At 61.6% G+C, this 27,977-nt stretch overlaps 3 protein-coding genes and 1 long non-coding RNA gene across 6 annotated transcripts; 2 read left to right on the plus strand and 2 right to left on the minus strand.

The window, feature by feature from the left end:
• Window positions 1-754: 754 nt before the first annotated feature.
• Window positions 755-7,053, minus strand: JRK (Jrk helix-turn-helix protein). The gene is made up of 2 exons (XM_014835456.3): window positions 6,994-7,053; window positions 755-4,669 (listed from the first exon to the last, which is right to left on the minus strand). Exon 2 carries the CDS (start codon window positions 4,181-4,183, stop codon window positions 2,573-2,575), a length of 1,611 nt encoding a protein of 536 aa, XP_014690942.1. The 5' UTR covers window positions 4,184-4,669; window positions 6,994-7,053; the 3' UTR covers window positions 755-2,572.
• Window positions 7,054-10,241: 3,188 nt separating this feature from the next.
• LOC123290295 (uncharacterized) lies at window positions 10,242-20,532 on the minus strand. 3 transcript variants are annotated; one of them, XR_011493409.1, is made up of 4 exons: window positions 20,226-20,532; window positions 14,344-14,468; window positions 12,500-12,556; window positions 10,242-12,120 (listed from the first exon to the last, which is right to left on the minus strand). It is a non-coding gene; the product is annotated as an uncharacterized lncRNA (long non-coding RNA). The 3 variants fall into 3 exon arrangements; XR_011493410.1 differs by having other exon boundaries at window positions 10,244-12,120; window positions 12,387-12,556; window positions 20,219-20,501; XR_011493408.1 differs by having other exon boundaries at window positions 10,250-12,120; window positions 20,219-20,501.
• Window positions 13,939-17,365, plus strand: PSCA (prostate stem cell antigen). Its single transcript, XM_014835462.3, has 3 exons — window positions 13,939-14,101; window positions 15,349-15,456; window positions 16,102-17,365. Exons 1-3 carry the CDS (start codon window positions 14,050-14,052, stop codon window positions 16,314-16,316), a joined length of 375 nt encoding a protein of 124 aa, XP_014690948.1. The 5' UTR covers window positions 13,939-14,049; the 3' UTR covers window positions 16,317-17,365.
• Window positions 20,533-22,989: 2,457 nt separating the features above from the next.
• Window positions 22,990-27,856, plus strand: THEM6 (thioesterase superfamily member 6). Its single transcript, XM_014835452.3, has 2 exons — window positions 22,990-23,919; window positions 26,196-27,856. Exons 1-2 carry the CDS (start codon window positions 23,407-23,409, stop codon window positions 26,307-26,309), a joined length of 627 nt encoding a protein of 208 aa, XP_014690938.2. The 5' UTR covers window positions 22,990-23,406; the 3' UTR covers window positions 26,310-27,856.
• Window positions 27,857-27,977: the final 121 nt, after the last annotated feature.

Below are 27,977 nucleotides of genomic sequence, written 5' to 3' on the forward strand. Positions count from 1 at the left end.
GACTCTGGGTCCTGTACAGGTGCACTGGTGCTGCTGCCTGGGGAGGAGGGCGGGCACGCGGCGCATGTCCCATGGCGGTTCCTTCCCCAGGTGACTGGACACAGACGTGCACTTGAGGTCCTAAGTGCATGGGAGGAGCGGCCTTCTCACAGCACCCAGTGAGCACAGGGGTGGGAAGAGGCTCTGCGGGGGGTGGAGAAGCTGCCACGACACAGCACCGGTGACCCTGCCAGTGCAAGCTGCAGGGGGAGGGGCCCTGGGCTGGGCGCTCCCTGGGAATGGGGAGGCGTCCCCATGCTCTGCTCCAGGGAGCCCTGGGCTTCCTGAGGGGCCTCAGCAGCCCTGGAGAGGGAGGGAGGGGGTGAGGTCCCACCCGGCTCTGATTTCCCCTCCAGCCCCGTGGGGCTCCACCTAAGATTCTTTGGGCAAAAAGATTTTGAGGCTAAAGCATTCTGGCCACTTGAGCATCTCAGAAACCGGATGTAAGCAAAGAGCAGAGCACCTGGGGACGGATGCTAGGGGGATGGACCCTCCCGGGCAGCCGGGTCTCTGCGAGCACTCGCAGCTCACTTACACAACAACTCCCACTCCGCCCAGATCGCCATGTGAGGAGGAGGCCATGCTGGCTCCTTAGGGGAGATGGAGGCGAGAAGGGCTGAGTTCTGTTCCGCCAAGAACCTCCCGAGGAGCTGGAGCCGCGCTTTGCAGCGGGTTCTGGAAGCAGGAGCGCCCTGAGCACAGACACCCCTCAGCTGGCCGTGGACAAGTGTTTATTGATCGGCCACAACATAGCCAGGACAGGGGCAGGTCGTGAGGTCACGACAAGCGTCCAGCCTGGGGTCTACAGTCTGATCAGAACAAACGGTCCACAGGGGACCTAGGAGAGCCAGCCAGGAACCCTTCCCCTGGCTCCCTCCACCCAGCAAAGTCCTACTGCTCGAAAACTGCTAGGGTGGGCTCAGGGGCTGACCGTGGGGGGCAGCTCCTCAGCACGTCCATCCGCCACTCCATGCTGCCACCACCGAGGGCAGCCTCTCCCACGACTCTGACATCTAACTCCCTGTGACACCTCAAGCAGCTGCAATTCAACAGCAGGGGGACATGAGTCCCGAAGTGGCACAGAAGTACACAGTGCACAGATGTCACCCAGACAGTGAAGGAGACAAGACTTATAAACCGGCCCGTGCCTCCTCCACCGTCTGCACACATTCACTGGAAGCAGGAACACAGGCGCTCCACGGCACAGTGCCACGGCAGCCGTGGCCAGCACCCCAGTGTGTGGAAAGATGGAGAAAGACAAGAGAACCGGGCTGCAAACCAAACCCGAGTGCCCTCGGCTCTCATGGGAACAAAGGTCTCTTGGCAGAATAACAGCGAACAGAATAAAACAATAGGCCCAATCAGCTGCCGTGACGTGAACTCAAGAAGGGGGTGGAATTCAAGGGTAAGGCGGTGAAAAGAACACAGAAAAATACACCCAACTCAGGTACGTTCAAGGAGGGTGACCACGACAACAGGGCCTCCTGTGGTCACGGCTCCAGGCGGGTGAGGAAGCATCGTGTCTTCCTAGGACCGGCCTTTGCAAACCCACCAGGATAGCCAGCTTGTCCCTGTGAGTAAGCCGTAAACAGCTGCAAATGAAAGTCCAAATCCTGCTAGACCTCTGGCAGCTTACTTCGCCATTTCTGTTGGGCACATGCATACCTAAGACTGATTTCCAAATGCCTGATCAAGATTTGTTTGTGTAAACGCCGTAAACGTGAAATTCCGGGGAATGTGGTAGAGCGGACCATACACTGGACTCTGAGCCACGACTAGGGAAATACCGGCAGTGCCTGGGGCCCTCCATCAGGGCGACCCACTTTACGGGAAGCGACTCTATCACGTCAGGCCAGCAGGCGGCCCACCACACCCTGGGGTGTGAGCCCCGAGAGGCGGATCTGCTGGCAATGTGGAGGAACTTCCAGGAGAGACTTGTGCTGCTAAGTGAGACCACATCTGAGGTGGGGACATGTGAACAGGAGATGACAGGTTGCCTGTAAAGCCAGGAGCAGGGGACTACACTGACTCGAGGTCATAAAGTGAGTCCTGGCCCTTGTCCGCTAGGACTATGTAACACAGACATGGACGCCAGACCAGCAGACCGAGCCCCGAGTGGGGGGAGAGGCGGCCCTGGGAAACGCTAGCCCTGTCAAGTGGTGGCATGTACTGCCATCACATCAATTGGCCTGAGGGTCAGCTTTTCTCCTTGTCTCCTCTAGGACAGATAGATGGACAGACATCTCCACCCTTGGACACAGCAAGGCTCAGCCAGTGAACACTGCCCAACCTGGCGCTGGGATCCAGCCATAGGAGGCTCTGGTATGTTTTTTAGGTTTGGGTGGGCCCTTCCAGAACATCTCCTCCCATTCACCAGACAGGCCAGGTATCACTGTGACACCTGGGTTAACTGCAATGTGGGGGATGGGGCTGTCCCGAGTAAGGAGACCGCCCAGGGCAACGCCCACCTTCGTGGGGAAGCTCCCGCTCGCGCGGGCCCTGCAGCACACTGCGCCGTGGAGGGCGCCGGCAGTCAGTTCTTGCCCGCCGTGGAGGAGCAGGCCATGTCCTGGGGGACCTCGAGCTTGACCATGGCACCAGGGGCTGGCGGTCGCCGCTTCTCCTGGCGCTGCCGCACAAAGACGGAGCGCAGCGCACGCAGCTGCCCGGCCTCCTGTGCCGTGAAACAGGGCTGCCTCTCCGCAAAGCGCACGAGCGCGTCAAAGGACACGGCCGCCTGCTCCCAGGCCGCCTCCTCGCCCTCCTCCTCGGCCTGCTCCGGACTCCCCACGGCCAGAGCTGGGCCTGCAACAGCGGGCCGCCCCTCTCCAGCCACCTGTGCAGGCCCGCCCCGAGCGGCGGCTGCACCCCGGGGAAGCCTGCTGCCTGGCTCCAGGACATGGGCAAAGGTCTGGGCATGAGGCTTAGTTCTGAGGCGCTCGGGCTCTTCCTCAGAAGACGAGCCTTCGGCCAGTGTCCCTGCAGGCCACAGCTTCCCCCAGGCGCGGCCAAATACGTCGCTGGGCACGGCGTTCCAGGCACAGGCCACGTTGACAATGGCGTCATTCACGTTGTAACGGGGCTGGAAGCCCTGAAGCGTGAGTGGGGGATTGATGAAATGCCTCATGAAATCCCTCCGAATGCCCTGGTCCATGGGTTGGATCAAGGAGGTCACGCCGGCGGGCAGGAAGATGGTGAAGATGTTATCGGAAACCAACTCAGACTCCTGCGGGTGGGCCCGGGAGCTGTCCAGCAGGAGGATGGCTTTGCTGTCTTCGGGCAAGCCCAGGGTCCTGAAGTGCTCTTTCACAGAGGGCACAAAGATGTGACGGAACCAATCGGAAAAAATCTCCCTGTCCACCCATGCGTTCCCCTGGGCCTTGTACGCCACAGGCAGGTGCTGGATGCCTCGGAAAGCCCTGGGGCCGCTGCCCTTCCCGATCACCAGGGGCTTGATCTTATGGGAGCCCGTGGCATTGGCACACATAAGGACAGTCAGCCTGTCCTTGTTCTGCTTGGTGCTGGGTGCAGCCCCGCCTTCCAAGGTGGGGTTTGGCAAGCACCGCCAGAAAAGGCCGGTCTCGTCTGCGTTGTAGACCTGCTCAGGGGACAGGCCGTGCTCAGCAGTTAAGCTCCGGAAAAACCCACAGAACTGCTCAGCCGCTTGGTGGTCAGCCATCTGCTTTTCGCTGGACGCGTCCAGCTTTTTAATGCCGTGTCTGGCCTTAAAACGCCAAAGCCACCCGCCAGAAAACACGCAGGGCTCGGTTAACTGCATTTGCTCGTAGAAGTCCTTGGCCTTCTCAATGAGCATGGGACCGGAGACGGGCACGCCCTCAGCGCGCTTCACCAGGAACCACTCGTACAGGACGCGGTCGAGGTGCTCCAGCTTGGGCGTGTGCAGGGTGCGCCGGTGCTCCAGGGCCTTGTTGGAGTCGGAGTTGGCGAAGAAGCGGAGCAGCTGGGCCTTGTGGGCCTTGATGTCGTACAGGGTGGACATGCCCACGTTGTACTCCTGCATCAGCGCCTTCCTGCTCTCCCCCTTCTCCAGGCGCGTGCAGATGTCGATCTTCTCCTTCAGGGTCAGCACCACCCTCTTGCGCTTCTCCCCGGGGCTCCTCCCGGCAGCCTGCTTGGAGGCCATGTGCAGGGTGGCTTGTCCCGGTGGCCGGGGGAAACGCACCCGGGCAGATCCTGGTGGCCTTGCTGCCTCTCCTCCTTTCCTCTCAGTCCTTCTCCCAGCTCAGTTTCTCTCTCCACTCTTCTTCGATTCGTTCTGCTGATATCCTGGGCCACCAGGAGCCACAGTTCCTCCTCTGTTCCCCTCTCTAGATCCAGCAACCTCTTGCCTCAGCTGTCCCTCGTCTTCCAGGCTTCTAGTAACGTGGCAGCTCCTGGTCCTCTCTGCAGGGGAGGCGACCAGTGTCACACTACCCCTGGACTCCCCCACACTATTGGAACCTCTGGCCTTCTCTGCAGGGACAGTGACAGCTTCTCCCCTCAGACACAGACCAGAGAGCAGAGGGACGTGGGGAGCTGGTTTCAGGTCAGCTGAGGTCTTCCTGTCTGAGCTGTGGGCTCCTCTCTGCTGGGTGCACAGTGCTGTCTCACACGCATGGTGCTTCAGGGGCTGGAAAGCAGGAGGGAAGGAAGAAAACCATTACAGCACGCGCCCAGGCCACTCGTAAGCAGGGCCTCCCGCCTGGGACACACCAGGGAGCTGCAGCTGAAACAAGTGTTGTAGAGACAACCAACATGTGAGCTGGCCAGCAAGCAATGTGGTGTCTGGGGGGCTGCACAGCTCTCGGCCCAGCCCCTGACATGCTGGACACACCAGCTCTTCCGAGCTTCCACCAAGTGACCTGAGTCACTTGCTATGGCTCCAAATTAAAAGTGGCTCTTGCAGGAGCAACCTGGCCTTCCTGGGGAAAACACTAAGGAAGAAGCCACTGAACAAAGCCAGGAAGTCGCAGGCACTGGGCAACCGAAGAGCCACTTCTCTGACCTAACCAGCTTCACAAACCCCTTGTTCCTTCTAAAACAGCCAAGGAAAGGGATGAAGGTGCTGCGGGGAGCAGGAATTCCTCAAAATCTTCCAGGGCTGGGGAGCCTACAAGCCCCTTCTGGAACAAGGCTCCTCAAACTCCACCTGGGGTGGGTCTCCTCAAAGCCCCCTTAAACAGCAGTCCCCAAACAGCTTCCAGAAAACTAAGCCTGGACGGGCAGCAGGCTCCTCCCAGAGCTGGGAGGGGCTGTCAGTCTCCCAACAACCAACTAGCCCCCACAGACACACTCAGACTTCTAGGATGTCTCTGGACACACACACTCACTCACACTTGCTCCCATGTGCACTCTCCCAAGTGAGTGTGCACACAACACTCACACCCACCCTCACGTGCATGCACACACTCAGCGGACACAGTAAAAGGGCCAGACCAGAGCAGGGGCTTCCTAAGTACTCATTAGTCTAGAATGCTCTATGAACAAATCACTAATTCATGCTGGAAACAAGAACATGAGAATTGTCTCATGGCCCCGCTGAGAGCAGGGCATTCTTGCTGAATCAGCTTTGTAACTTTTAAGTAATAAACTCTGTGTTTAAGTTTACAGAGACACCTTTGGTTACAGTTAGTAAGATCATACAAAGGAAAGCGACTTCACACAAGCCCCGCAGGTCTCACCCAATGTGTCTCTCTCGGTGTTTCCAGTATGTTCTCATCCTTCCTCTGGGGAAAGATCAGGGCCACTGTGGTTCCTTCCGGCTGAACAAGTCCATCCTTTGATAACAACCTCCCCAAAATGTCCATCTCCCCCTGTGCCATGGGCAGACCTACAGGGCACAGTGGATGCATCCTTGCTGGCGGGGGCAGCCAGCAAGAATCACAGACCCGCGCGCTTCGCCTGCTAAGACACAGACGTCCTCTGGCCTGGGAGGTGTGAGGAGCTGCTGCCCTGCTCAGCACTGTTTGCTATGACAATCCTGTCTCCCCCCTCACAGCCAGCTGCGCCCCCTCCCTCCCTTCAGGACTGGGCCTGAGCCCTCTCTCTCCTCTCTCACCCGGGAAGGACTGCAGACCACCCAACCAACATCCACACCACCCCACTGAACCCATCACTGCCTGTGCCCATCACGGCCTACACCGCCAAAGGTCCGCAGCACTCACGGATGCGCTTCCAGCAGGGCCTCCCCACCTCACCCGCCTCCCAGATCCTTACTGTGGCTACTTCTTCCAACTTCCTGCAACTGGCGAGACCACAGGACTACTCCTACGTGGAGCATTAAAAAGTAGCCCTTTGAGACCACAACTCAATAGAAATGAAAAGTTTATTGAAATGTAGCAAGAGTCCCAAAGACAAATTCCAGGCATGTCACGGGCCAGCGCTGGGCGTCCTTTTGCTCTCTCGGGTCAGTCTCGGGTCAGCTTTAGGGTCCCTATTTTCACCCCATTTACCGGGACTATCAGGGAGAAAGGCCGAGAAACAAGTCTTTTGGAGACCGAGGAGCAGAGGGATTAAGTCTCGACAGCAAGAGGACGGGGGTCCTTGAGTAGGGACGACACGCCGGGGCGTGCCGCTGCGGGGAGAGCCCGCGAGGGCGCTCCCGGGTGGGGGGGCCCGCACAGACGCGTCCTCCGCGGGGCCCACGCCGCGCCGAGGGAATGCCGCCCCGGGAGAGGCCCGTCCGGAAAGCGCGTCCGCCCGGCCGGGTCTGGCGGAGTGGGGGCGCACGCCGGGGCGCGGGGGCCAATGCAGAGGGAAAACCACGCCGATGTTCGCTCCGGCTCCCCGGGGGCCGCGTCCTGCTGTCCGCAGAGCCCAGAGGTCCCTGCGGGCTTGCGGCGCGGGACGACGCGCGACCTCGGGGCGCCCTGGCGGGCCGGGCGGGATGTGGGCCGGGGAGGCCGCCCGCCGCCGCGGGCAGCAAGGACCGCCCTGCGCTGGGGCTCCACTCACCTGCGAGCCGCCACCGCCGCCGGAAGCGCGCCCGCTCCGCCCTCCGCCGGTCCGCGCCTCTCCGCCTTCCCCAGCCACTTCCGGGACGCTCTAGGCGGCCGGAGGACTCGCTTCTCGGTGGCGCTACGGGAGGCGCTGGGCCCCGGGGCGGGAGATCCTCGCGGGGATGGCCGGGGCCGGGGGGCGGTCTGCGCCTCGACGTGGTCGTCTGCAGGGTGGGAGTCTCGGGTTTTGCGATGAGTGGAACCCTGGGAAGGAGTGGGGGCTCTGGGAGTCCTGGGCGCGGCTGGGCGGGAGGCCGACTGGGCTTTGTGCCCCCGACAGGACCCCCTTCCAGGTGGGGGTTCCCGACGGGGGACGGGCAGTGACTTAGCCCCTTCCCGTGGCGAAAGCCAGTGGCCAAGGCTGTTTTCTTCCTGCCCGTCCTGCTGCTTCGCTGGCGCCTCCTCCATCCCTAGTTGAGACGACCTGGACGATGAGATGCAGCGCTTCTGAGCTGGTGAGACCTGGGCTTGAGTTGATGCTGTAATGAGTCGAGACTTTGGGGGACCCTGGGATGGGTGAATGTATTTTGCTTGTGTGACGAATATGAATCTTTGGGGACCAGAGGACAGACTGTGGTGGACTGAATAATGCTCTGCCCAAGGATGTCCACACCCTAAACCCAGAATGTGTGAATACACAACAAAGGGACTTTGCAGGTGCGATTGAGATTCTTGAGATGGAAGATGATCCTGGTGGGCCCGCTGTCATCACAGGGTCCTCATAAGAGGGAAGAAGGAGTATCAGGGTCAGAGAAGACAATGCGATGATGGGAGCAGCGGGAGAAAAGGAGAGATGACAACAGACACGGGTTAGAGCGTGTGCTTTGTAGGTGAGGGGAGGGCCGCAAGCCAAGTAGAGCAGGAGCCTCTAGAAGCTGGAAAAGGCGAGGACACAGATTCTCTCCTGGAGCCTCCAGAAGGAACCAGCCCTGCTGACACCTTGGTTTTAGCTCCATAAGACTCGTTTCAGACTTCTGCCCTCCAGAACTGTAAGCTAATAAATGTGTGCTGTTTTCAGCCCCCACGTTCATGGTCATTTGTTACAGCAGCAACTAAGATGAATTTCCATAGTTCTCTCCTCCTTCTTTCACTTTCTTCCCTTGGCTCCCAGGACCCCTCCCCCCAGCCGCCCCGCCCCACCTCGGTCCCCCTTACTCACCCTCCCCTGCTGATTCCTAATGGCCAGGTTCACTCCTTGGCTCCCTGCTCTCCTCCAGTCTGATGGCTTTACATACCAGCAAAGACGGAGAATTTCCGAATTCATGTCTCCTCCCAGGACCCTTCCCACGACCTCTGGACTCCTATGCCCTACCCAGCATCCCCATGTAGCCTTCTACCAGCTACCCCAAAACCAGCATTTCCAAACCTGAGCTGCTGATCCTCCTGCCCAGCCTTGCTCTGTCTACACACTCCCCATCCCAGTGAGTGGCAACTGCGCCTTTCCGTTCACTCAGGCCAAAACCTCAGAGTCATCCTTACACCCCACACCCAGTGGACCACGAGCTCTACCTGGCTCTGCCCTCCACATCCATGCAACCTCTGACCTCTTCTCACTCCTGCCAGTTCTCTCCGCCTGGCCCAAGCCCCCTGATGTTGCAGTTGCTCCCTCCCTGGTCTTCGCTTCTGCCCCTGCCCCTCTGATCAGCCATCTGCCACTGCATGGCAAAGCACCCCGAAACTTCATGGCGTGGAACAGCAACCGTTTTATGGTACACGCACTGTGGGCCAGCGATTTGGGCATGCTCGAGTCAGGTGTTTTTGACAGAGGAGGAAACGGGGCACCAAGCACAGCATGCATGGATGGGACTGGAACCCAGGACTCCTGGACTGGCGGTCCCTTAGAATGGTCTCCTGGGACAGCAAGGTGGCACCAGGAGGCTGGCTCCATCCCTGTGTATGACACTCTGCTGCCACCTCGTGGACACGGGATCATGTGCACACACCCCCCCACCCCCCACCCCGGGCACCTTCATGGTGCTGACAGGGGCCTGGGGCTCAGCAGGGAACTGCGGTTCAACCCCAAGATGCATGGGGCTCCCCAGATGCTCCCACCATCACTCTGGGACCCTCAGGCCTCATCTCAAAGACTGAGTCCACTCTGGCAGAAAGGAAGGGGTCAGAAAAAGAAGAAAAGGAAGAACATCCACTGGTGTCTCCTAGGGCCTGGCATTGAGGGCTCCCCTCCCCCCAATGCACAAGGTTGAGCCCCCAGACCACGCCTGGAGCACCACAACAGCCCCCTTCCCGACTGGTGTCCCCATTCCCCTGCACAGCCGGAGTGGTCTTTGAGAGGGTCAGTCTGAGCAGATCCCTGCCCTGCCCTACCCCTGGTTTCCCAGGGCACTCCATGGCAGGGTCCTCATTAGGCCAGCAGGCCACACCAGGTCTGGCTCTCACCGTCTTGCTCCAAGCCCATTGGAGTTCCTTCTGTGCACATTGTCCCTCTACCTGCAGCCCTTCACCTGGAGGTGGCGCTGGACCCAGCAGAGCCCCTCACCCAGGTCCTGGGGGCCTGAGGTGGGGCGACATCACCATCCAGCCCCCAGAGGGAAGGTCTTGGGGTGGTGAGTCTCTCACAGCAAAGAGGGGTCTTTGGCTTCCAGGCTGATGGTACCTGTGAAGCCCACGCCGGGCTGGCAGAGAGAGGACCGCCTGAGGCTGGCTGGGGTCTCCTGGGCATGCTGACTTCACTTCAGGAGGGAGGAGCATGGGGAGAGGGGGACAGCTCCGAAAGACGCCAGAGGGGGAAGGGCCCAGCAAGGGGCTGAGGCTGGGAGGCAGGGGTCTGAGGAGGGTGTGGGCCCATCGCCACCTTGGTGCTGGGGCCAGAGGGGAGCAGGTTTAGGGCAGAGCCACTGATGGTCCATAGGATGCCTCTATGAGAACCAGGAAGAAGTGCCTCCCATGGGACGCAGGGCCCTTGGGGACTTAGAGACAGGCTGGCGCCCAGGACGGGGCCTGTGGGAGCTCAGCCATGGTGGACCAGGGTGGGACGCGGACTCCCAGGGCCCTCATGGGACTCAGTTTCCTCAAGACACAGCTTGCAAGACATGGCCTTAATTTTGAGAACCCAAAATGGAGGGTCTGGCACGGAGGATGCTCTCCCCCATCTATCAGTGGCCTGGCAGTGCACGGATGACCCTCTGGATCTCTGACTGGACTCTCCTAAAGGAAAAGACACAAAAGTGGAAGGTGAAATCAGTTGTGGTTTTCCAATTAATGCACCATCTTTATTTTTTAAAGTGAACTCTGCATAAAATAAAGAACTAATCCAAAAATGATGTCTCTTCCAGTGTGGGACTGTGTGGCAGCCCCAGGAGATCATGGTCCTCTGTTAGCAAGGACCCCCTGTGAGGTACGGGTCTGCCTCCAGCCGCCTTGCTGCCCCCAGGGCCTGGCCCCACTGCTGGTCCTTCCAGCCCCAGCTTCACACCCTGCCAAGAGTGGGGAAACTCCTGGGCCATGTGAACAGGCAGGCTCTCCAGGGAACCCAACTGGTTTGGGGCCTCAGGGGTTGGACAGGTAGCTAGGTCAAGAGAGAACAAGAAAATCTGGAGTTCAAGAGGTGACCGCAGAGCAGAGGAAAGGAAGAAGGCTAAGGCTGAGTCACGTCAAAGCTACGCCCAGACCCCGTCCACTGCATGGAGTGACAGCAGGGACTCCTGCCCCTTTGTGACAGACTTTCCCAGAAAGTGGGACCACCAGAGGATCCAGGCTCAGGGGCTGTATTCAGTGTGTGCTCAAAGCACGAGTGACAGGAGATGAGGCTCAGCATGTGACCAGGGTCAGAACTCAATGTGTATCCAGGGTCAGGGCTCAGTGTGTGACCTGGATCAGGACTCAGAAGGTGACCAAGGTCAGGGCTCAGAGTGTGACCAGGGTCAAGGATCAGAGTGTGACCAGGGTCAGGGCTCAGAGTGTGACCAGGATCTGGGCTCAGTGTGTGACCAGGTTCAGGGCTCAGAGTGTGACCAGGATCAGAGCTTATTTGGTGACAGGGTCAAAGCTCACACTGTGACCCTAGTGAGGGCTCCCTTTTGGGCTGAGGTCAGAGCTCAGCCTCTGGTCAGGACGGGCTTCGCACCTGTCTCTCGGGGCGTCCTGGCCGTGGTCTTTAAGATCTGAACTGTGGCCATTAGGCCATTTGTCTCAGTCTGCTCTGGCTGCCATAACAAAACCCCACAGACCGAGTGACGTAAACAGCAGAAACATCTCTCTTGCCCTCTGGGGCAGGAAGTCTGAGACCAGGCTGCCAGGATGGTCGGGCTCCGGGCTGGACTCGCTTCCCAGTCGCAGATGGCCCTTTCTCGCTGGGTCTTCACGTGGCCGAGAGCAGCTCTGGAGTCTCTTCTTTGAGGACACTGATCCCCTCATGGGGGCCCACCCTCACAACCTCATCTAACCCCAGTCATCCCCCTCCAAACACCCTCACGTTGGGGTCAGTGCTTCAAATTATGAACTGTGGGGGGGACACGATTCAGGCCATAGCATTCCGTGCCTGGCCTTCAAATTCCTGTCCTGCTCACACGCAAACACATTCCATCCCAACAGCCCAAAGTCTTAACTCACTCCCGCGTCAGCTCTAACGTCTAAAGCCCGGTCCCATCTGAGCGTCACGTGGCTCCGACCGGCGGAGTGCAGGTGTGACTCATCCTGTGGCAGAATTCCTCTTCAGCCACAAACCTGTGAAACCAGACAAGTTATGTGCGTCCAAAATACAAAGGTGGGAGGGACAGGCCCAGGAGAGACATCCTCGTGCCAAAAGGGAGAAATCAGAAGGAAGAAAGGGGTGGCTGGTCTCAAGCCAGCCCAGCGAGGCAGAGTCCGTGAGACCCGGAGGCTCAAGAGCAATCTTGCTGGTTTAATCCCCTGCCCTCCAGACCCACCGGGCTGGCAGCGTCATCCCCACGGCTCTGCGCGGGGCCCACGGTTCTGCCTGACACCTGGCCGGGTGGCTCTCTGTCATCGGAGGCGTCCTGTGCTCCACAGGATGATGAGCACATTCTGGCCTGTACCCACTGAAAGCCGGGAGCAACCCCATGCTGGGACGCTGAAAATGTCTTCAGGCATCTCCAAAGGTCCCCTGTGGCACAGAAGCATCCCCGTTTGAGAACCACTGCCTTAGAGTAATCACTTCATATCAAATCAGATCAACAAACACTTATGCGCCTGTCAATATTTGAGGAATGAATGTTCCAGGCTGGTGCTAGGTGCTGGGTGCCTTGAATAAAAAGACAGATAAGAAAGGCTCCGGTCCAGAGAGCCTCCAGTCCCAGCGAGCTGGGTGTGGGGGACAGACAGGCAGGAGGCCACCCATAGAAACGGTGAGGTCACAGACACTTTACTTACTGTTTGAGGCACCTGAGCGTTTGGAACTGTGGGCTGGAGGGGGTCTTCAGAGAGAAAGTTCCAGGTGGGCAGAGTGGGTAAGGAAGGCGCATTGGCAGAGGGGCCACACTCACCTCTGTGTGACCTTGAGCAAGTTCCTGCCCCTTTCTGGGCCCCAGGCTCCTCACCTCCTACAGAGAGACAATCTCCATGGGAAGAGCCCAACCTGGAGGATGCCAAGGGGTTGGCAGAGGAGACCCCAGAGGTGCTGTGAGACGCAGGGAGACCCCTGGCCCACATGGCGCATCATCTTGTTCCAGGGCTCAAGGTGAGAAGATGGGAGCCATTCCCCCACTGGAGGGATTACCTGCCCCTTGGCCTTGCCCTGCTGCCCAGGTACCCTCACCACCCCTGACATCCCCAGGGCCCTTTTCCAGGTGGAAATCAAGGATCAGGGAGTAAGATGCAGGTCAGAGATGCCATCCACAGGGCCAGAAGGGCATTGGGAAATAAAAGGAACTCTTCCCCCCAAGTGGGAGGGGCGTGTGGTCCCTCAGACACTTGGGCCAGCAGGCAGCGGGCATGGCCAGGCACCCCAAGGGGTCCCGGGGAGACTGTTTTCCAAAGGGAGGATCAGGTCGAGAGGGTCATCAGGGACCTCTAATGGCCCCAGGCTACCAGCAGCTGGAAGCCACTGGCCCCCTGGGCTTCGGGGGATGAGAGAAAGAAGAGCTGCAGAGGCTGGCCAGAGTTGGCACAACAGGAGAAGGCTGGCCAGCAGGGACACAGCCACTGCCACCATGGTCCAGCAGTCAGGGTGGCCAGAAGAGATGGCCTGACCTCTGAACCTCCCACCCTCAGGTCTCTGGATGATGGAAGCCCTTTTGGAATCCTTGTGGGATCCCAGGGCACAAAGCAGGCTGGAGAGTGGCTGGGGTCCAGACAGAGAATGTCCACCCCAGGGCCAACTCCCTTCTGCCTCCTCCCACAGCAGAGGCCACAAACACCGCGCTTCCCTGACTCCCTCACAGCTAAAGCTCCGCATTGCATGGGGCTTAAGTAAGGTCCCAAGGGACCTGCGCACACTTGATGCTCCAGGCCTGTGTGCCTCAGAGGCACCAGCGCCCTGTGAGCCTCCAAGGCACAGCCCCAGAACGGTCCCCGGGGTGCCCTCTCTGTAGCCTGCACTCTTGATGGCAGAGGTCCGTGCTGACATGTCTGTGATGTTTGATCAGAGCCTGTCACGCCCGCAGGGCTGTGAGCCCCAGGAGGGCAAAGGAGAACAGGGGGGCCTGAAGGAGGCACCCCTCAATCTTGGCTTAAAGACTGAAGGAGTGAACGAGTCTCCAGAAGGGGGTCCCCCTTCCCTGGCCTGGCTGCCTGCTCTGAGAAGGCAGAGGTGTCACCTGGGCCTCCTCCTGGGGTGGCTGAGAAATAGCTGCGGGTGAGGAGTGTGGCCCCTGCCCTGGGCAGCCTCTGCCTTCTGGAAGCAGAAAGAAGGACAAAGGGAGTGGGAGGGTGCAGCCTGGCGGGGCAGCCGGAGATTGGGATCTGCCCCACCCTCAGGTACTCACTGCCCCGGGAACCTGTTCGTGCCGGCCTCGCACCACCAAGCCTCTGTCTTGCGGGCTGAAGCTATATAAAGCCGCCCTGAGGTCCGCTCCACCACTGTCTGCCTGTGACCATGAAGGCTGTCCTCCTCGCCCTGCTGCTCACTGGCTTGGCCCTGCAGCCAGGTGAGACCTCGGCCGGCCACGGGGCAGGGCCGGGGGAGCAGGGGTGGGGGCAATCGAGGGAGGCCAGAGGGGCTTCCAGAGAGGGAACCCAGCCCAGAGGGCAGAGAGAGGAGGAGGAGTGGGATAGGGAGGAGGGAGGTCAGGTGGAAGGAAAGGGAGGCAGCCGCGGGAAGGAGGGGTGTTCGTTGCCCACGTCCCCTCCGGGGCAGCTCTTGGAGCAGCCAGGATGCAGTCGGACTCACCCCGCGGTCGGCCCCCAGCTGTCTCCCAAGGCAGACGTAGGTGGGCAGCACAGGTGTCTCTCCACCACCGTGGGGCAGGGTCTGGCTCTTGGAGGTGCAGACAGACAGACAGAGGCACAGAGAACCTGTGGTGGGGTGGGAGGCACAGGGGCAAAAAGCCTCAAGTTAAGAAGCGCCACAGAGGGAAGGCGGGAAGACTGGAATGGGGGCAGGGCTGGGAGTGGTCCCGAGAGGACCGGGTCCTGGTGCCCGGGCTGAGTCTGGACTCCAGGCCTGGCTTGGTCTCTCCTGGTCCCTGGGTAATCACTAAACCTTTCAGAGCCTCAGCTGCTTCTTCTGGAAAATGGGAATCACAACATTGGCCCCCAGGGACCTCAAGGGTCCCCAGTGTGTGTGGTGATGAGCACAGGGCTGGTGGCATGGAGCCCTACTGGCACTGAGGTGATTGGATCCGGTAGCATGATTGTTTTGACCAAGGGGAGACCTAATCATCATGACAGCTGAAGCAATTACCCCAGGGACAAAGCAGGACCAGGCCCGGGGCCACCCCTGGTCTCATAGCACAGGCTGTTAGGGACAAGGATGGGAGGGTCTTGATGCCTGGTGGCATGGAAAATTCCAGGAAGGATCCTGGCCACCCTGCCCTCACCTGCCCGGTGCCCAGCGGGACAAGCTGCTGGGTGGGGTCAGCCAGTCCCCAAGCTGAGGCTCGTCACTACCCTCCTCCCAGGAGTGTGGGCATCTCAATGGGGCTTTAAAACCCTCAGCAGCAGGCCGGGACATTGCTGGTGGGTTCCAGGCACCGTGACAGGGAGTGGGCAGGGGGCTGCCCTGGGTGGACTCTGATGAGTGCAGTACCCTCCTGGTGAGGGGTGTCCAAGTTTGCGGCAGGTTCTTGTTCCCAGCTGCTCCTTCACGTTTCCAGCAGCCTGGAAGGGGCCAGACAGCACTCCTCGCCCCATGGGTGGGCAGGCTGGGCAGCCTCTGAGCCACCCCCCTCCACAGGCACCGCCCTGCAGTGCTACTCCTGCACAGCCCAGGTGAAGAACCAGGACTGCCAGAACGTGCAGAACTGCACCAGCTCCGAGACCCAGTGCCGGACTGAGTACATCCGTGAGTGGCCCTGAGGTCCCCGCAGTCCTACCCCAGCCCTCCCTGGGCTGGGAGTGGCCCTGGCCTGCCCCCTGCACCCTCCCCTCAGACTCCCTGCACCTTCCCTCTGTTGGTAGGGACTCAGAGAACCTGGGTTTAGGTCTCTGCCACTGAACTGTTCTGTCTGTCCACCTGCCCACTTGTCCACCTATCCACACACAGACAGAGGTGCTCAGCTTCCCATCCATCCATCCCCATCCCTCAGCCACCTATTCATCCCCCCATCCGTCACTCATCCCTCCATCCATCACTCATGCCTCCATCCATCCATCCCCCATCCATCCTGCTTCATCACTCATCCATCCATCCACCCCCCCCATCCATCACTCATCCATCTATCCATCTGTCACTTACCCATCCATCCATGCATTCACTCATTCATTAAATATTTCTAGTGCCCAGCAGAAGGTCTGGCTGCCCTGGTCATGTGGACACGAATGAGACCAGGCCCCTGCCCTCACACTGCTCATAGTCTTGAGGCTGACTCAGGGTGACTCTAGGGTTTTGGTTAGAGTGGGGACAGGAGGGGGCATGGGAGCTGGAGCAAGGCCAGGTAGGTGAGCATCCAAGACCCGGCCTATCCCAGTGGTTCATTGCCCCCTCCAGGTGCTGTTGGCCTCCTGACCGTCATCAGCAAGGGGTGCAGCTCGGCCTGTGTGGATGACTCACAGAGCTACTATGCAGGCGAGAAGAATGTCACGTGCTGCTCCACTGACCTCTGCAACGCCAGCGGGGCCCACGCCCTGCGGCCAGCTGCCATTAGCCTGGTGCTGCTCACTGCTCTTGGCAGCTTGCTGCTCTGGGGCCCTAGCCAGCTGTAGGATCCAGGAGGACCCCACCGTGTCCCATGCTGAGCAGTGGTGCTCAGGGTCCCAGGGGCACTCCTCACACACACCCGCCCAGTCGAGGCCCCTCCTGGACCCTAACTCAGTTCAGACCATGCCCCTCTGCCCTTTCCAGCCATCCCTGGCTCCCTCCAGGCCTGCCCAGCACGCTGGGTTCTAGTGATGCGGAACAGCCTGCGGATGGCCTGTTCCTCACCTGGGCCTCAGGCTGCTCCTGTTTCCACTGCCTATCTGACCTATCCCATAACCCTTGCTTAGGCCCCTCTTCCTCCAGGAAGCCTTCCCTGCCTGCCCCTTCCATGAGCTGAGCCAGGTCCCAGCCACAGTATCCCCTGCACCCAGCATGAAGCAGGCACTCAGGAGGGTCTGCAAAGGCTGAGATGAAACATACGGGGTAGAGTTGGGGGCAAGGCGTGTAAGATCCCAGGAGTCCCAAGAGATGAGGTCTGGAGGGGGTACAGTTCCCCATGTTCATGGGGTCCAGAGGCAACACCCCAGCACACAGATGGCCCTTAATAAAGGCCCACTGGCTTAGCTGCAGACAGCTTCTGTCCTTGTGCACTCCCAGGCTGAGGTCAGAGTTGGGGTCCAAGTCTGCGTCGAGTCACCACCTAGCCCACGCCTGTGGCTGTGGCTGTGCCCTTGGCCACGTGGAGTGGAGCTCCAGCGTGGACAGGAGCAAACGGCTGACACCTGGAAGAGCACACATTGCTGCAGAAGCCAGGGCAGTGTCCCTGGGGACTCCTGGCTCCTGCTGTGTGTCCTCAAATAGGTTGTTCAACTTCTCTGAGCCTCAGATGCTCATCTGCAACCCCTCTCTGCTGTGAGGATTGACCCAGAGACTTCACGAGATGGAGAAGTTTCTGGGGGGGGAGGGGGCTGCTACCGTGTGAGGCCCCCACAGTGTCCCCACCCTGTCCTCTCTCTTTACCCTTAGGAGAATCCCTCTGTTTGTTTCTTAAATTTTTAATTTTGTTTGTTGTACATGCTCCACACCCACAGTAAAAAATTCAAACTACTCAAAAGAGCCCCCAGTGACAGGCCAGCCTACCCAGATGCCTGACTGCAGGCCCCTCCCCCTCCCTAGGGTGCCCCCATCACACCTCCTGGGCTCCTTCCAGGCCAATTGTGTGCCCAGACCAGCAGCCCGTGCACATGGAGTCCTGGGAGTCCTACCGGGAGGACACGGCCCACTCACGCCTTTTTCATATCTGGGAAAGCCCCTTTGAAAACACAGCCTGCCACCCTGCCCCTCGGGACACCAGGGCTGAGGGACAGGCAGCCTGTGCCTCCTGGGTGTGAGTGGCAGGCCAGGGTGGGGACGTGCACAGGATGGCGTTGCTGGCCCATGTCATGCACCTGGTGGTGGGTGGGGCAGGATTGGAACCCAGGCCCTGGAGCTCTGAGGTGGGGCTGGGAGCAAAGCAGCAATGGTGTGGGGGTCACGCTGATGAATGGGTCCAGGCTAGAGGCCTGGAGATCCCCACCCAGATCAGCATCCCTGCCGTGTGTCCCCAGGCGGGACGCCACCCTCCTCTTGGACACTGGGTCCCAGGGTGGCAACGTGAGGATGGCAGAGCTCCCCACACCAGCGCCCGAGCGCCCCTGAGCGCTGACTGTCCTCCTCATCCCCTTACCTTGGGGGCCCGGCCCAGCCTGCCCGGCTCCTGTTGGGGAACTCTAGGCTCTGGCCTCTCCCACACCCGCCCTCTGGGGCCTGAGGCACATTCAGCACCCAGACCTGGCTGGGCCCCGGTCCAGGGTCCAAGGTGCAGGGCTGGGCCTTTGTTTCCCAGGAGGGCGCTGCAGAACTGGGTGCCCCTGGGCAGCTTTGGCCCCATCAGGGCCTGGCACAGGACCTGGGGCCTGAGGGTGGAGCCTTGGCCAACAGTGAAGTGAGGACTGGTGGGCACTCAGGACACAGCTGCTGGCGGCACTGTTCCCCAGAGCTGCCGGCCCAGGCTGGCTGCCCGCTCAGGTGACTGTAGAGGACACTGGGTGCTCCCTCCGCTCAGCCAACAGTATGGGGCACCCGCTCTCGGTGCTGTTTCCAGCACTGCAGACACAGCGGTCAGCCAGGCCTGGCTGGATTCTCCCCAGCCCCTCCTGATGCCGGGGAGCCGCCCCCAGGTCACGGAGCTGGCAGGACAGTGGTGTCAGCCAAACAGGATAAGTACGGAAACATGCAGCAGTTAGTGATGGGAACTGGGAGAAAAGACAAAGCAAAGGAAAAGGATCCAAAACGCTGGCATGGCCAGGGAAGGCCTCGCAGGCCCCGGAAGTCCAGTGATGACAAGGGCTGCACCCTGGAGCTGTGGGCCCACACATTAGCCACCCCCTCGGGGAGGCTCTGGGAGGGGAGGCCGTTCCCAGGGCCCCACACCCTGTCCTGGGCTCTGGGGGTTGAATTATTTGGGCCACAGTGAGGGGAAAGAGAGGGCAGGCCCTGAGAGGAGGGAGCTGGCTGGACCTACATGCCCCATAACCAGGGGCCTCCACTGACATCCTGAGCCCTCCTCAAGGTCACAGAGGGCCTGGGGGGCCAGCCCTCCCCCTCCCTCACTCCACAGAGTCAGGCCCAGAGAGGTGTAGGAGTTCCCTCCCGACACACAGCACATCGGGGGCAGAGTCCTCCCTGTCCTGGACGGAGGGCTGACAGGGGCTCCGCCTCTCCAAGGGTGGGGACAGCAGGGGGGCCACCACAGGAACAGCCCACTTGCCCAGGGTCCTACATGGTCTGGACTGGGACCCCCACCTCCCTCTCCCCACACCACCTCATCCTTAGAACCACAGAAGGGCCAGAAAGAAGGGGAAAGTGTGGAACCCACATCCCCAAAGCAGAGGATACTATCTGTCCCCATTCCCATCGTCTTCATGATGTTTCCTGTGCAAACACACGCAGATGTGCACTGTGGACTCACACTCCCGGGTGGTGACACACACTCTCTCCCACACACTGCTGCTTTTACTGAGGAGGAGAGCCCCTCATGGTGGCATCTGCGGCTGAGGTGTTACCCTGGACCATGGATCTGTTTTCGTGTTTAAGATGCCACTGCCTGAGGCTTTCCCATGTGAGGGATGCTGTCCTGGTCCTTTGGCATCTGTGACAGCAGGTGACAGTGAGGGCAAAAGTTGGTGTACCCCTTACCACGTGCCAGGTACTCTCGCTCCAGCTTTCCCCAGAATCATTCCCTCGTTCCTTACCAGCACCCTCCGAGGCAGGGCTGTACAGAGAAGGAAACTGAGGCACAGAGAGGTGCAGGAAGTGACGTGACCTCTGCTAACCACCCTCCCCTGTGTGCCTGTCCACCCTAAACCAGGCCTCCGGGGCATCCCTGAGTGGGCATCTCCGGCCCTGCCCCCAGCCCCAGGCTGGAAGTGGTGTGACACTGTCCTCTCCCTGAGGACGTGGGCTGAACCAGACCATCCATCCCCAAGCCTCCTCCAGGGCTGGGGTTGGTGGGCTCCCCCAGGTTGGCGTCTGGCTCGGCTCCCTGGGGATGTCCTCACCCTCAGCCACTTGGGCATCTATAAAGAGCTCCCTGCCCCCCAACACGGTGCTGGGTGGACAGGGCACAGTGATTGCCATCTGCCTGGGCCCTGCACTGTAAGTGCTGGGGATGCAGCGGGGAGTGGAGGCAGGGCAACTGCCTGACGGGTGACATGTCTGACCCTCTGAAGGCAGGGGAGTGGGGGGCATCTGGGAAAGAGAGGTTCAATCTTCCTTGGCCTCTGGAGGCTCCATCCTTGTCCTGGGCTTCAGCTCCTCCTCCTGTCTCTTTCTCCACTCCCCCATCTCTCCCTGACTCTTCTCTTCCCCACCCCCAGACCCCACCCTGGGGTGGGAGCCCACCTTCCTCTTTGGGCAACCTTCTCACCTCCTACCTCTTCCGAGCCACAGTGGACCCAGCCGCAGCAAGAAGGAGTCCAGTCAGACAGGAAGGAGTTGTGGGTCTCTGGGTGGGGTGGGGCAGAGTCCTGGGGGACAGCCCCCAAGGGGCCCTTCTTGGCACTCTCCAGTCCTGGGAGAGGCTCAGAGTTCTTGCTCAAGTCCCCACAGTGGCAGGGAGCAGAGCTGGGATCCCATCGGCCCACCCATAAAGGCTGTGAGGGTGGGGGCAGCCCCCAGGTGACTGGCCCTCCTGTGCCCAGGCCTGGCTCTGCGCTACTCCAGGGCCCCCCTCCTTCCCCCCACTGCTGTCCATCACGTGGCCTGCTGTCTGAATGTCACCATGTGCCTGTGAGGCACACAGCCTGCCTCACCGCGGAAAGGACGCCCTGCCACAGCCCTGGCCTGGGCAGTCAGCACTCAGTAAAGAGCTCCAGCTGTTGACCTTCAGGGAGCAATCGGTTCAGTCTCTCCCAGAGTGCATCTGGGGAAACTGAGGCGCCGCCAGGTTCTCGCCCCCTAGCTGCGGCAGAGCCACCATCTCTTAGGGCGACCACCCCCTTTTTATGGACCTGAGGCTCAGGTCTGCTATGGGCCGGCCCCCCAGCTCACATCGCGGACAAACCGGTCTGTGCCCTCGAGACCCCCGCTCTGTCACACCCGCAGGCTATCCCTTCATAGGCAACGCGACGGTGACCGAGGCGTGCGCGGCGCGGTGCGAGCCCCCGAACCGGGACGGGCTAGGCCAGAAGCGCCCGCAGAGCTGCCGCCACTAACAGCGGTGTTCCTTGCGGTGCGCTGCTGGGGACGGGGGCGGAGCTGGGGGCCGAGGAACGGGGAAATGGGGGCGGTTCCGGGGAGGAAACCCGGGGACGGGAGCGGGGCGGGGTAGGTGCCGGGCCGTGGATGACGCCAGGGCTGGGGCTGGGGGTGGGGCCGGCGCCCGCCGCGCTCAACCTGCTCGCACCTCAGCTTCTGTTCTGGGCGGCGCTCTGAGCCCGCGCTCCTCCTCGCCCTGGAGCCTCGAACCAAGGAGGTGGCCGTTAGAACTCAGGCTGCGGGCTTGCCTCTGGCGGCGACGCCCGGCGCTACCCACACGCGAGAATCCTTGAGGAACCAAGGGGACCCCCTGGGGCACCCCTCCGAAGCTCCTCCACCCTGCGCGGTTCCTCGGACTCAGATACTCCAAGCCAGGGCCGAGGGAGAGGCTTCCAGGTCCCGCGCCTAGGAGGCCCTGGTGTGACACGAATTCCTTCCAGTACCCCAGTAAACTGACGACCCCCACAAGATGCCCGCGTCCGTTGTGTGGGACCGATGCGGCCGGACGGTAGGGGGCGGAAAGGGCACATTCGTGCGTTTTGAGCGCCCGCTGTGTGCCGGACATGGCACTGGCCCTGGGATTTGGCCGTCAACGAGGCAGACGTGGCCCTGGCCTCAGGATCCAGCGGGGAGACAGCACTCCCTGCTTATGTAGGCGCACCTGTGTAAAAGCTCCCTGAGACCAGGGCTCTAGGGATCTAGCCTGGTCTGGGGGTCACGGAGGGGGAAGATGGGAAGGGAGGGTCCTCTGACAGAGGGAGCAGCATGTGTTGTGTGTGTGTGTGTGTGTTGGGGGCCAGCCTGGAAAGCAGACGCTCAGAAGGGAGCAGGGTGGATGCCCCACGCTGTGGACAGACTCTCAGAGCCGAGCCAGGACAGGGTGAGCATTATAGGGACAAGTGTGAGCAATGTGTGGGGAAGGCCATTTTACAGCCAGGACTTCCTAGGGCATCTGGATCTGCCCTGATAGGGAATGAGCTCCCCATCCCTGAGAGTGTCTAAGCAGATCCAGGGACTCAGGATCCTGTGCTGCTGAGCTGCTGGCCCCAGAAGCAAAGCTAGAAAAGCAAAGAACTCAGCCCCTGCCCCTCGTGGTGACCGGAGGCATGTGAGGCTGCCCAGCCCCAGCGTGGGACGGTGGCGTGGGGCTGCCCCAGGAGCTCCTCCTTTGAGAAGGTGGTCAAGAACCCTCCAACAGAACCCAGGCCCAGTGTGGACAGGACTGGAGCCTGGTTGCTTCTCAGTCCAACTGCTGCCGGATGCGTCCTCGGAGCTGACCGGACCCTCAGCGATGGCTCAGGAGCTCCTCACACCCGCCCTTCCAGGACTCCAGAGCGGACCTAAGGAGCCGGCCTCCCAGGTCACAGCAGACGCTGTCGTTTGAGAGCCCTGAGGGCCGGCTGGGAGAGCTGGCCGGGCCTTCTCTCCCCGGCCTCGCAGAAAAGAGAGACAGGACACCGAGTGTGTGCGACAGCCCACTGGCCCGGCGTCCGCGTGCCTAAGGCAAGACACTTTAAATCCACTGCTGAGTCATTTACCTCTACCCGACTCCGCCCACTCCATCCTGGACTCTATTTACTCCCATTTCTAAAGGGACAAAGGGTGGGAATGCTTGGGAATGAACTTGAGGTCATCAGGATCTTTGGGGGTGAGGGTGAATGTTGGGGGGAGGGGTAATGAGGTTACAGGCTGGGGCTGAAAAGGTGTATTAGGGCCAGACTGTGATGCGCCCTGAATCCGCTGCATACGCATCGGGGCTGTCGCCCTGCGGAAAGAGGGAGTCCCTGGAAGTTCTGGAGCAGAGGAGGGTCCGTTTCCACCAGTCTCCAAGCAGCACCGCTGGGGACCGGCTGTGTCCATTTTTCTCGCAAAGTCCCGCAGGCTGGGCCGGGGAAGTGCTGGAGCCTTTGACTCTGCTCAGATCAGGAGCCAAATCTCAGGGGCCAGTCCGAGTCCTCAAGGACCCGGGAGAGACGCGAGGAGCTTGAGCTCTGGGCGAGGGGGAGGCGCTGCGGACGACCCCGGACGCTCCCGCGCCTGCAGCGCGGAGCGCGCCCGCCAGATGCCGCTGTGGCGCTCGGCGCGCGGCCCTGTGCCCAGCCCGCCCCGGGGAACGCGAGGGCGGTGCCGGCGGTGGTGGCGGGACGCACCACTGCGGGCGCGGGGGGCGCCGGTGGTGGGGAGCGGGACTCCAGCCTGGGGGGCCAGCGGCCTCGGCACGTCCGCCCCTCAGCCGGCCTAGCGAGGTGGTTCGCTCCGGCCGCACGGCGCTCGCCGGTTCCCAAGCGGGCGGGCTGGGCGCCGGCAGCAGCGCAGCGCGGACCGGCTGGCACCGGCGCCGCGGGCTCTGCCGCCGCGATGCTGGGGCTGCTCGTGGCGTTGCTGGCCCTGGCGCTCGCCTACTTCGCGCTGCTGGACGGCTGGTACCTGGTACGCGTGCCGTGCGCCGTGCTGCGCGCGCGCCTGCTGCAGCCGCGCGTCCGCGATCTGCTGGCCGAGCAGCGCTACGCGGGCCGCGTGCTGCCCTCGGACTTGGACTTGCTGCTGCACATGAACAACGCTCGCTACCTGCGCGAGGCCGACGTGGCGCGCGCCGCGCATCTGGCCCGCTGCGGCGTGCTCGGGGCGCTGCGCGCGCTCGGGGCGCGCGCGGTGCTGGCCGCCTCGTGCGCGCGTTACCGCCGCTCGCTGCACTTGCTGGAGGCTTTCGAGGTGCGCACCCGACTGTTGGGCTGGGACGACCGCGCCTTCTACCTGGAGGCGCGTTTCATCAGCCTGCGTGACGGCTTCGTGTGCGCGCTGCTGCGCTCCCGCCAGCACGTGTTAGGCACCTCGCCGGAGCGTGTCGTGCAGCACTTGTGCAAGCGCAAGGTGAGCGCCCCCCACCCTGGATGCATGCCCCTACGGGGCCCTGAAGACGACTGGTCCCTGCCACTCCTCTGGGAAAGTTCGGCTGCCTAAGCCTTCTTGGGGGTGCCCCTGTCCCCCCGCGCACCCCTCCAGCCCTTTGCTTTGCGGTTCTTCCTGGGAGCTCTCAGGGCTCCCGAATCCGCACTTCGTGGCTGGATTTAGCATGCTCCCCTCTTGCCATTTCTTACCCTAGCCCTTCAGGGCTCTGTGTCCTACCCTCCACCTTTTCCAGGAAGCCCAGACCAGGCCCGTCCCAGTAGTCTAAGTCCTGGTGCCGCTGTGTGGCTTGGAGTGCGCAGCCACCCTTTCTGCTCCCCAGTTCTGAACATAGGATGGGGGGGCGTCAGTGACAGGAAGTTGCTGGGAGTTCTCAAGGACCTGAGACCATGCCTTTCACACAGCTTAGAGATGAGAGGCTAGGTCACTATCACCTGGGTTTGGAGTTGGGGATTGCACCCTGGAGAGCTGCAAGCCTTTCTGCCTTTCCAGTTGGAGAGCAGAGAGCCACGGTGCCTACCTGGCGCTCAAGGTCCCTCTCCAGGGCCTGCTCCTCCCAGCACAGCACAGCCCAGCCGGCTACTGCAGCATGGCAACCGGTCCCTGGGGACAGCCAGGGTACCACTGCAGCGATGGTTGCCAGGGTAGGCTCCTGCCACAGGCGGGTTCCTGAAAACTTGCTTGCAGCCTCTATGCCAAAGCCAGGGCTTGCCTCTCTGGCCTCGGACAGGCACCCCCTGAGCAGAGAAGGGATGCAGCCTCACCTTAATCAGGAGAAGTCAGCATTTTCTCCATATCAGAGGTGGAGGAACTTAGGCTCAGAGAGGCAATGGGAACCACCCCAGGCTGCACAGCAGGCTACAGACACAGCTCCTTGATTTTCTGTCTTTGTCGAGTCAGGAACACCCCCAAAGGGCCTAAATCTCCCACCCCCCTCCCCCACCCCCCAGCCATAGAGACAGAGATGCTCTGCTTGTCCCTTCGTGTGTCAGGAGACTGGAAGAGGGTGGCCATCCAAGCTTTAAATCGATGGGCTGAGAGCTGGGACCAAAGGTGGAAGAGAGGGGAACCAAGGCAGCTTTCTGCAAGGGAGGGTGCGATGCGGTCATGCATGGGCTGGGAGGGTCTCTAGCTGATGGATGAGGTCCACAGGAGAGGTGAACGGGCTGATACCACAGTTTGGCAGGGACACCCCAAGGACGCCCAGCCACGGTTGGGAGGGCCAGGGCGTGGCCAGGACTTGCCCAGGTTTCCAGCCTGAGCCCCTGGGTCAGGAGGGGCCCAGGTGGAGTCTCAGGTTTAGCCTGGGGCAGGCTGGGGCAATGCCTCTGGATCTGCATGCTGGAAGACTGTGTGGGGTAGTGTGGCCGTGAGGGGAGAGCTGGGCTGGAGCTGTCTGGGATCTGGTCACTGCAGCCGAGCTGGGAGGACAGTGCTCCCAAGAGCCAGGCCCGGACGTTGAACAGAGGCTGGGCCCAGAGTTGCCACGGGACCCTGCCTCGGTCAGCAGGGAAGACTGGGGCTTCAGCTCCGAGCACCCCTGCCTGGCCTCCCTGATGCCCCGAGGGGTGTAGACATTTGCCCAGGCCTCTCCCCTCTTCCCTGGGAACTCCCAGAGCCCGTCTGCAAGGCCTCTGACCCCTCAGGCCTGCCACTCCATCATGAAATGATGGCGAGCGTGCAGGGAGGCGGCTGGTGTGGCTGGGCGGGCGGGGGTGGGAACACAGTGCTCAGGCCCAGAGCTGACCTAGAGGTCAAATCCTGCTCCTCTTGGTGCAGGAGACAGAGACAGATGGGGTGAGGCTCTTGGCCAGCCCCTGTCCAGCACTTTCCTGGCATCCACCCCCCACCCCTGCTCTGTCCCCACTCCACAGGCCTCTGACTCCTCTGGGTCTCCCATCTCCTGTCACCCCTCTCCAGTCACTGGCCTCAGAGGTTTTGGCCTGGGTTCTGGGCCACACGGAGGGCTCAGGCGTGGCCTGTGGGGGAGACAGGCTTTAGAAAGGCCGGTGGTGTTTTGAGAGCTAGGTTGGGGGAAGTGCGGGCTGAGGGGCCTGGGAGGGCTGCAGGAGAGGGCCCTTGGAAGGGGAGGAGGGGACGCCTGGAGCTAGGTGTAGTCTTCGGGCAGAGGGGACAGCCTGAGCAGAGGCCCACGGGTGCGAAGGCAGCAGCCTGGCTGGGCGCCCCTCCCTGCACCCCCTGCTTTTCCCTGTGGCGTCTAACCCCCCTCTCCCCTGCAGGTGGAGTCCCCAGAACTGCCGGAAGACCTCCAGCACTGGATCGCCTACAACGAGGCCAGCAGCCAGCTGCTCCGGGCTGAGAGTGGGCTCAGCGATGTGGTCAAGGACCAGTGACCACCTCACACTGACCGCCAGCTTCCACCTGAGGGCAGTTGCCCAGCCATCCCCGCCTGCCAGGAGGCAGAGAGTGCAGATCAGGCTGGCCGGGCTGGGCTCTCTCTGAGCTGGAGTGGACTTGTGACCAGCCCAGCCCCCTTCACCCACTTGGCTCCCTCCCGCCACCCCCATTATTGATGCCCCTCGGTGCCTCACCCCATGCTGGGCAGAGGACAGGGCGACCCAGGTGTTCCGACCTAGCTCTGCCCTCAGAGTGGAATCGATGGGCAAAGTGGGAGGCCCAGGGCCCTTGGTGTGTGAACTGTGGGTGAGGTGCCCCGGCCCCACCCTGAGGTGAAGCCAGGGTTCCGTGGACCCACGTCTGGAGAGTGCTTGGAGCGGAGGAACCAGCTAGAGCCCCCTGGAGCCTCAGAGCCTAGAGTCCGAGCTGGTGTGGGGCGCCCGGCAGGTGTGAGGCCAGAGCTGTCCTGGGCGCAGGGCTGGGGCCTGAGTCAGGCCCGCGAGGGGCTGTGAAGGGTCAAAGCAGCACTTCAAGGCAGATCCCTCTGGCTGTGGGCGAGGGCAGGGTGGGCCCAGGGCGGAGTCTGGGGGGTCAGGGGCCAGGCCGAATGACCAAAGGGCCCTCAGGAGGGAGGCCTGGCCTCCTGAGCTCCCCAGGAGCAGGGGTGGGAGGGGGCAGGACCTGCAGCTGAGACTTGCAGCCAGAGAGTGTGCCAGGACCAGGGTAGGCCGGACAGCACAGGGGCTTCTGTGGAGCTGGTGAGCTTCCTGTCGCTGGGGGTGTCCTAATCGGGGCCTGCTGCCGAGAGGGGAACAGAGCAGGGAGTGGGATTCTGCTTGGGCCCCCTCTATACCCTGCCCTCGCCTGTCTGCACCCCATAGGGTCTCACTGTGTGGCTATGGATGGGGTCCAGCCATCTCTGCAGCTCCAGCACCTCAGTCGTCAGTGGTCCCACTGGGGCTGTCCTTGCCTGACCCCCTGCCCTGCTGTTGATTTTTTCCTTCCTCTCCCAAAGGGGGCCTGTCCTGGCAGCGGCTCTCGGGGCTCCCTGATGGGGTCACCAGGCTGCGGGGACACCAGCCGTGGCCACCCGCTCCTGCCTAATCCCTCGCCTTCCAGCTGGGGAAAGGGAGGCCTGGAGAGAAGCAGGGACTGGTCTGGGGCCTCTGAGAGTGCCGAGGGCAGAGCAGGGGCATGCCCTGGCCCAGGACTCTGCCACCAGCCTAGCTCCCTGGGGACACTGGGGTCAGGGCCCTGGGTGTGGGGTTGCTGCCTGCCCATGTGTGCGGCTGCTCTGGGCAGGGTACCCACCTGCCTGTGCCCCTGCCGCCCATGGGGCAGGCCAGAGCAGCTGGAGCCCAGAACCACTTCCTTGCTGCCCTGTCCAGGAACCCCACCGCCGGCTGGAGCCGGGAGCACAGCCACACCCCGATTTCTCACCTGCCCCTCCACGCTGTCACCTGCCTTATAGCCGCCATGGGAAAGCTGCAATGTTTCTGTTTTGTTTAAAGAAAGCCCAGGATTAAAGGGTCTTCCATGAGAGTGTGCTGGGGGAGGTCCTCATTTCTGGAGCTTGGCCGCCCAGGGAGGCAGTGGGCTGCTCACTAGGATGCTTCTGGCATGGGGGGCTGTCCAGGCTTGTCAGGCTCCTGTGAACTTAGGGA

The sequence above is a fragment of the Equus asinus genome, chromosome 12 (genome assembly GCF_041296235.1).
Source record: "Equus asinus isolate D_3611 breed Donkey chromosome 12, EquAss-T2T_v2, whole genome shotgun sequence".
Classification (NCBI taxonomy): Eukaryota; Metazoa; Chordata; class Mammalia; order Perissodactyla; family Equidae; genus Equus; species Equus asinus.